General features: G+C 45.3%; 1 protein-coding gene across 4 annotated transcripts in view; it reads left to right on the forward strand.

Moving 5' to 3' along the window:
* The window catches only part of ARHGEF37 (Rho guanine nucleotide exchange factor 37), a 73,446-nt gene that overhangs the window by 12,252 nt on the left and 52,166 nt on the right, over positions 1-9,028 (forward strand). For all 4 annotated transcript variants that reach the window (XR_009407400.1, XM_059417140.1, XM_059417139.1 and 1 more), the window contains exons 2-3: positions 2,685-2,881; positions 4,052-4,175. Coding sequence is in view for 3 of the 4 variants with exons in the window: in XM_059417140.1 (XP_059273123.1) it covers positions 2,696-2,881; positions 4,052-4,175 (310 nt within the window). In the remaining variant the exon portion in view is untranslated. The remainder of the gene's footprint in view (positions 1-2,684; positions 2,882-4,051; positions 4,176-9,028) is intronic.

Below are 9,028 nucleotides of genomic sequence, written 5' to 3' on the forward strand. Positions count from 1 at the left end.
TTTTTTATTATAAAATATGACAAACAGAAAAGTGAAGCTGAGTGAATTTTCACAAAACAAACCCCCATATAACCACCACCCAGGTCAAATAACGACCACCACCCTGAAAGCCCCCTTATGTCTTCTCTTATTATCAGTCCTCTTACCCCTTCCACAAGGGTAACTGCTCTGGCACAACTTTTTTAACAATTGTTTTGTGTTTGTTCGATGGTTTATCTCTTAGTTTTGTATGTATGATCTGTGTGATTATCCCCAAAGATATACCATATTCTTTATCGATTCAATGAATCTATTCTCAGGACGTTCTAGCTCCTTCTGAAATACCATAGACTGTTTGCCATCTGCCTGTAGCCAGGGGTCAGTTCTAGGATTTTCCTTCCCCATCTGGGGCTTTCCTTGGCCCTTCTCACTGTTGATCACCAGTGTCCTCTACCTATGTCTTCCTCTTTCCTGTTTCCTTATTTTGGTGGAGGATATTTATTCTCCCATAGTTTTCTGAGAAGAGGAACAAACAAAGATAAATTCTCTAGGCTTTCAAGGTTCTACAATTTCTCCTCAATGGCTCTAGATACAGATTTTTAAAATACTTATCCTGTTAGGGACTTGTACTTCCTGGATCTAAGAATTCTTTTTTTTTTTTTTTATAAATTCTGGACAATTCTTACTCTTATCTCTTTGAATATTACCTCTCCTTACTCTCTTTATTCCTGCCTTCTAGAATTCAGATTTGATGCATGAACCTTCTTATTTCAATATCCAGATTCCTTAAGCTCTCTTTCATATTTTCCATGCTTTTCTCTCTCTTTAGCAATCTTATTTCTTCAGATCTCTGTGCCCTTTTGGTATTTCTCTTTTCTAGATGTCTATTTAATCTGCCTATTCAGTGTTTAATTTTGAAGGCTTTATGTTTAATTTCTGTAAGTTCTGTTTGGTGCTTTAAAAAATCAAAATTGCACAGGTCTTTTTTTTATATTATGAGTTTTTTCCCCTTGCTTATTTTACAGTTTTTACCTAATGGTTTGACTCTCTGGGTGTTCTTGGGGTCTACTCCTGCTCATTGCTGTGGAGTCTGGATTGCAGACTCATCTTCAGGACAGGGTTCACAGGAGGAGACACTTTATTTCTATGAGCACTCAGAATAGCATTAGTCCAGAACTGTTTTTGTCAGTTTCTCAGCTTTGGGTTACTTGGGTCACATGTGTAGTATCAATTTGAACCTAAAGCCCAGTGAGGGCAGGCCTGTTTTTATGAATTTTCAGAGGGGACTTTTTAAAAATATTTTATTCATTTATTTTACAGAGAGAGAGAGAGAGAGAGAGAGAGAGAACACAAGTAGGCAGAGAGGCAGGCAGAAAGGGGGGTGGAGGGAAGCAGGCTCCCTGCCGAGCACAGAGCCCGCTCGATCCCAGGACCCTGGGATCATGACCAGAGCCGAAGGCAGAGGCTTAACCCATTGAGCCACCCAGGTGCCCCCAGAGGGGACTTTTTGTCCTCATGTAGGACCCAAGCCAAGAGGACTTCATCTTCTGTGTGAGTGGGAGACATTTTTTTTTTCGATCCACCATTTCACTGGAGTCTTTGGGGGTCCCAGTTCTGTGAAGAAGCTTGTCAAAGATAAAACAAATTTATCTTTGTTCCTGCCTGAACACCTGTGCCCAAATCCCTGGTTGCCTGAACTTGGCCATGCCCTTTTCCCTGCCCGCTCTTCTACTTGGGGCCCCAGCCACATCTGCTCAGCTGCTCCTGCTCTCCTTTCCAGTTCTCTCTGTTTGGGGGTCCTGATATTTCCTTTCTTCTCTTACAAGCCCTGCCGGGCTGTGAGGAGAGAGTTTTATGCTGATCCAGACTGTCTAGGATGTTTTGTAGCAGGGAGGGGTTTCAGGCCATGTTGTTCACAGTATTGCCAATTGTACCTTTAAGCCTAGAGATAAAAGGGTTGTGGGAGTGTCAGGGAGGGAAGGTCCATCTGGCTGGGAGGTTCAGGGAAGGGAAGGGAAGATGAATGTCCAAGGGTAGAGACATGGGAGGGGGCCCAGCAGGTGCAAAAGCACAGAGGCAGGAAATGACTGTGCAGGCCCGGAGGAAAGCATGTAGCTCTCTTTGGCTGGAGGATGGTCTGTGAAGGGGAAAATGAGCTTGGAGCCGGACCACAGAGCAGCAGGGAGCTGTTCAATCCCCACAGTGCAGAATGCCGTGATCATAGCTTTGTTTCAGGAAGTATAAGCTGGAAGCACCTCCAGGATGCATGGGTGTGGGCGGCAGCCAGAGGGAGAGGGCTTTAGACTTGGAACAGTGCCCCTGGAGGCTATGGAAGAGCCCATGGGATGGACTGTGGGGCCCGAGTGGGGTAGTGGGGGTAGAGAGGAGGGAACCCCTGGGACAGAGGGTGGGAGAGACTGGGCTGAACCAAATAAAGAAATCTGGGTCAAGAGCTGGGAAAAAAATAGAAGAAAAGCTAGGCAAACACATTATCTGAATCCTGGAAAATGTCAGCAATTACGAGCCTTGTTCTACCTTTTCAAATTGCTCAGATACTGCCCACAAATGCTAATACACAGTTCATCATGCGATGTGCAAGCTAGAGATGTTTTTAGGCCACTTGATGAATAGTTGTCTTTGGATTAGACACAGTATGTTCCTGTAGAGCTCCTGGAAGTGAGTTGGGATGTGTTTGCCTTTCCTAGAACCTGCTGACATGGCTGAACATAGGACTGATGAGCCATCCTCCAGGACAGGGAGTCCTGACGGAGAAGGCCGGGCCTCTGGGGACAGACTGTCGCTGCATCAGAGGCTGGCTGTCAGGGAGCTCATTGACACTGAGCTCTCCTATCTGCACCTGCTCCGGCTCTGTGCCTCTGACATCAGGAGCCGCCTGCAGCAGGTACGGGGACTGCACATAGCCTCCCTTAACAGGGGCAGACCTGGGTCCTGGCTTCTGAGACCCCACAGCTTTTCCAGGGGCAGGCCTGATGGAGGGGAAGGTGTGGTGGCCGGGAAGTCATCTGGATGGAAGCTGGGGTGCTTCCATTTACTGGGCGTGCAGCCTTCAGCCAGGCCTTTAACACTTCAGAGCCTCAGTGTATGCATCTGCTAAATGGAGAGAGGAGTAGTCACCCCAGAGAATTAAGTGAGCTAATGCATAAAATAACCCTTTATCAAATTTAGAACAAATTGCTTAAACTGCCCTATATTCCAGTCGTCTCATTTAGGAGATGGCAACAGGAAGAAGTTATCATGATGGTGGGTTTTTACATCTTTTTTTTTTCCTCTTGATTTCAGAAATAATATAGGCTCTCTTTATAAAATATAAAGTATCCCTTAGCGTAAGCACCATTAGGGCAATGTACCTCCAGTTCTGGACTCACAAATCAGAAACTTCCAATTAGTGTGTCTTGAATGAATGAAATACTCAAGTGGGAAATGTGCAAAGTAAAAGTTTTCTCATATTTTACTTTCCAGAAATTAGGATTTTTCTCTGTAGGCATTAAGCAAACAGCTACAGGTTGTTACTTACTCCAACAAGAATAAGAGCATACTCTAGAAATCTTTCTGCAGTTAGCTCTTCCTACTTGATTGTGCATCCAGGACACACACACACACACACACAATCTCCTGCATACACCCATGCACATATATAGATGTCCTACAGTAGAATTGCCAGCTCATAGTAGCTGGAGTTCAGAATATATGTCAAGGTAATGGTGGTGGGTGCTAAGTATGTCAGAGCTGGAAGGAAATCCAGCTTTTGCCCTAATCTGACAGATAGGGAAACTGAGGGAAGAAACATGATGGCTGCCAGCAGATCTGGGATAAAACCCCAGTTCAGCTTTCATTCCATGCTGAGCCCTCCATCTCTTCCTCACTTCCTGTAGAGTGATGAGAACACCTAATTTATAAAGTTTTTCAAAACCTTGAGAACATTCCACTGTGACAATATCCCCAAGAGTAATAGGACCCTGAAGGTATGAATGTTCTGGACTGATGTCCAAAGTCTGCAAATAGTCCCTCTGCTCAACTCCCAGAGACTCCTATGGTTTTTTGTTCCTTCTAGCTGCCCCAGGGAGATCTGGATGTCCTGTTCTCAAATATCGATGATGTCATTGAGGTGAACAGCAGATTTCTTCATGATCTGCAAGAGACAACATCCAGAGAAGAGGAACAAGTGTACTTAATTGGTAAGCAAAAGACAAGGCAGTTGTTAGCCCTAGGTTCCCATGAATTGTCCTCAGCATGTGGGTATTGCTGAACTGTTTCTAGTTCCAGGGAAATGCAGCTCAATGGGAGTTTCTTTTGGGCATCTCTGAAATACAGCATGACAGAGGTGGTAGGACCCTCAAATAATATCCAGCCGAATCCCATCTCGTTTACAGAAAACGAGACTGGGGCCCAGAGACAAGGAGGGACAAATTTGGTCAGTGGCCCGGCTGAGCCGTTAATTATTTACTAAGCTTAGTTTTGTACTGAGCTCTTGCCAGTTACTATGCTGTGTGCTGGGGTCACAGCATCAACAAGTGAGTCCAAGTTCCCATTCTTAAGGCTTGGCAAGTTAGAGAACAGCAGATAAACAGATAGACAAGAGAATTTTAGAAAATAATTTAGAATTTGAAGAACGGAAACAAATGCAGTAACCCTTGGATATGATCGTAGTCCTCTTAGGAAGGGGACATTTGAACTGAGATCTGAATATTAGGAAGGAGATGGCTATGGGATCTGGAGGGAGAGCAGAAAGAATGGCTGTGCAAAGGCCCTGAGGCAGGGATAAGCCTAGAACCTTTGAAGGACAGACAGAAGCCTAGTATTACTCCAGGGAAGTTTATGAGGGGAGTATGTTTGGAGATGAGATAGAAAAGGTGGAGAAGAACTGAATCATATAGGGCCTTCTAGCCATGGTAAGGAGTTTGGATTTTATTCTGAATGTGATGAGAAACTACTAGACGGTTTTGAGCAGGAAAGCGATATGGTCCTATTTATCTTTTTGATGACCTCTTTGGCTATTGCGGACAGTGGGTATGAGGGAGTGGCAAGTGTGGACGCATGAGACCAGTGGGGGCCTCACTGTCACCCAGGTGAGAGATGGTGGGAGTGTCTTCACTCTGGGATGGTCAGGAGGACCCTTTAGAGCGTAAAGGAGGTGGGATGAGTGGGGATAAACCTCACACCTGTGTCCCACATTCTCTTCTCATCTGTTGCCCTGAGCTCACACCACAGAACCCCAAGGTCAGGGGTTTTGAGTGGAGTCAGGCGGGAAGGGTGAAAGGGTACCAGGTAGAGAAGGGGGGCAGGGAGGGCACCCAGCCCAGGGCCCACCCAAGTTCCTTGGCCTTTACATCACCAGTCTACCCTTTCTGAGACATGAATGACGATGGAGATGAAAAAATTAAAAATAACAAGTACACACATTTTTTTTAGAAAGCCCATTTTCTGAGTGTTTACTAAATGCTTAGCACTGTTCTGGAGTCATGTATTAACTCATTTCATTCTCACAACAACCCGGCAAGGTAGACGCTGCTACCTCATTTTACAGTTGAGGACACAGAGGCACAGAGTGGGGAAGTAACCCATCAAGGTCACACGGCTAGTGGCAGAGTCAGGATTTGAACTTGGTAGTAGGTCTCCGGAGCCAGTGCTCTCTTAACTGTGGCACTGAGCAGCTTCCACGTAGTGGAGAATGGTAGCAAAGCCTGTGAATGTGTTGATTATTCCCTTGAGAATAGAGTTCCTTATTGAAACAGCAATGCAAATGAGTTACCATTTCCTATAAAAGACAGATGAACACAAAATGAAAGAACAAGATTTTTTTTTTAAGTAGCTGGGTAGATATTCTCAACGTTTATCTTTTTATCCTTATTTCTATTACAAATTACCATTTATTTGAGTAGGAATCAGTATAACCTCAGGTTGAGGACACGCTGGGGTCCAGGGACTCAGTCAGGTTCTCCTGTTGCTGTGGTTTGAGGTTCGATGTGGTTCCTTGTGTGAGGGGCCTTGCTTGCCAGTCTCTGCCTTCCTGGTTGACCTGCAGCAAAGAGTCAGGATGTCACTTTGTTTTCCAAACACACCTGGTGATCACTCTGCTACCTGCCTTCCTGGTAGAACTGCCAGATAAAATACAGGTCCCAGGGGGGCGGGTGGCTCAGTGGGTTAAAGCCTCTGCTTTCGGCTCAGGTCATGATCTCAGGGTCCTGGGATTGAACCCCGCATCAGGCTCTCTGCTCAGCATGGAGCCTGAGCCTGCTCCTTCCTCTCTCTCTGCCTGCCTCTCTGCCTACTTGTGATCTCTGTCTGTCAAATAAATAAATAAAATCTTTAAAAATACAGGTCCCAATTAAATTTAAACTTCAGATAAACAATGAATACTTTTTTAAAGATTGTATTTATTTATTTGAGAAAGAGAGAGAGAGAGAGAGAATGTGCACGAGCAATGTGCAAGCAGACTCCCTGCTGGGCGTGGAGCCTAATGCAGGGCTCCATCCCAGGACCCTGAGCCAAGGTCAGACACATAACTGCCTGAGCCACCTGGGCGCCCCATCAGTGAATAATTTTTTAGTGTCAGGATGTCCCATGCAACATTTGGAATATACTTATACTAAAAATGTGTTCATTATTTAGCTGAAATTTAGTCCTGTATTTTTTTCCCCTCTGATATGGCAGTTCGATTTCCTGTCCTATTTCCTATTTCCTTTACAGAGTCTACAGAAAATAGCCTCCTCATCCTCTGATCCTTGTGGTTAGCCGAAAAAAGGCACAGAGAATCCATATGGCTCTTCTCTTCGGTGCCCTATGTGCTGGGTCAAGACTGCCCTGGCATCTGCCAGCTCTCTATTCCTGATCTTGCCAGCCCCCTCGCCTTCCTGCATAAGGAAAGCCCTTCTCCCAATCCTGCAGACACAGCATTTTAAAAGATTTTTAGATCTCAGGCATAGCTGTCTTTAACAAGCTTTTTTTCCCCCAGATGACTTAGGTCCCCTGTCCTTTTCGAATGAGTCCATTACAACTCTAACATTCACAGGCGTCTCTGCCCCGGGTTATCTCACCAGAAGGTGCCCTGGTAGCTCAGTGCAGTCCAATAGAAATGTAATTCAAGCCACACGCGTCACTGAACATTTTTGAGTAGCTCCATTTGGAAAATTAAAGAAGATAAAATAAATTTTAGTATATTTAATTTATCCCAATATGTCCAAACTCATATTTTTAAAAAAACGATTTTATTCATTTATTTGACAGAGATTACAAGTAGGCAGAGAGGCAGGCAGAGAGAGAAGGAAGCAGGCTCCCCACTGAGCAGAGACCCTGAGGCGGGGCTCCATCCCAGGACACTGAGATCATGACCTGAGCTGAAGGCAGAAGTTTTAACCCACTGAGCCACCCAGGCACCCCTTCAAACTCATATTTTAACATGTGATCAATATAAAAGTTATTCATGAAACATTTTACTTCTTTTTTTGTACTGTCTTTGAAATCCAGTGTCTTTTATACTGACAGCACATCACAATCAAGATTCTCCATATTTCTAGTCCCCAAAGGCCACATGTAGCCAGTGACCTCTGCCTCTGGGCCGTGCAGGTCTAATGGTTTGGAGTCTGACTGGCAAGGCTCTGCTGCCCACCGGTTCCTGTGGGTCTCTGAGCCTCAGTTTCTGCCTCTTTGAAATGTGCCAGCCATGACGCTTAGTAACACAGACTAGCTCTTTCATTCTCACAATACTCTGACTAGTTGAGTACTATTATTACTGTCACCATCTTACTAAAGAAAAACCTGAAGCTCAGAAAAGTTCAGTAATTTCCTCAAGGTCATACAGCTTGGCCAGGCAGAGTCAAGAGCCGTAACCCTTGACCATCTTAACTCTCTTTCTTGTCTTTCTGATTCATCCCAGCTGTAGGTATACTTTTTTTTTTAGAAAGATTTTATTTATTTATGACAGAGAGAGACACAGTGAGAGAGGGAACACAAGCAGGGGAGTGGAAGAGGGAGAAGCAGACTCTCTACTGAGCAGAGAGTTGGATGCGGGGGCTCGATCCCAGGACGCGGGGATCCAGACCGGAGCTAAAGGCAGACGTTTACCCACTGAGCCACCCAGACACCCGATAGGTATTCTTCTGATGCTGGGAGTAACTTTTCCACGGGAGTGACTTGTTTACAGTCTGTGGCCATAAGGCAAGACGAAAATAAGTTAAGACTTTCCTTGTGCATTCCTGGTGCTCCTGCCCCTTTGGATAGCCATACTTCTGGGAGTTTGCCGTCCTCTACCGCCAGCCACGCTACGCTACAGTTCTTTGCCTTCAGTCACATTTGTTGACTCGTTTCCGGGTTAAGAAAAATGTGGGAACCGCCCTACATTTCAGGGCTGCCCCCAGGCTGCCTCTTAGCTGGGATGGTCTCTGCTGTTGGCTGATCTCCTGGCATGCACATTCTCCCTAGCTGCAGTTTTGTGTCCTCTTTGCTCTGTGCTCTCTCCTTCTGGGGGCTTCTCCTGAAGCATTCTCTCTGAGGATCGGCTGGGCCAGAACTGGGGAAGAGGACTGGTCCTGTGTGGCAGTCTGGGTAGCTGAAAGCTAGACCACGCCGAGCTAGCACTGTCCCATGTGTCTGATGGGGTCTGGTCCAGGTCAGAGGCCCAGCCTGTAGCTTCAGCAGGCAGTAGGGTCTGCTGGGCTTCCGGTGGTCCATAGCCCCCCACTCCCATTCTTGGCTAACACATTCCTCTTCACCCTCACCACTTCCCCCTGGATGGATGACCATAGGCTCTTGTGGATGGGTGAGGTAGTTTTCTAACTGCCATTCTTGTAACCACTTTTGACCCCTAGTTTAGTCTCAACATAGTATAGATCTTTTTTTTTCTTTAATTAATAGACTTTACTTTTTAGAGTGCTTTTAGGATTACAGATAAAATAAGTAGAACATACAGGGAACTCTCATATGGTCCCATTCTCCGTAACTCATAGAAGTGGAACCACAGTATTTGTCCTCTCATGTTTGGCTCTCACTTGTTATAATGTCTTCAAAGTTCTTTTTTTTTTTTTTTTTTTTT

Source organism: Mustela nigripes, chromosome 12 (assembly GCF_022355385.1).
Source record: "Mustela nigripes isolate SB6536 chromosome 12, MUSNIG.SB6536, whole genome shotgun sequence".
NCBI classification, from domain to species: Eukaryota; Metazoa; Chordata; class Mammalia; order Carnivora; family Mustelidae; genus Mustela; species Mustela nigripes.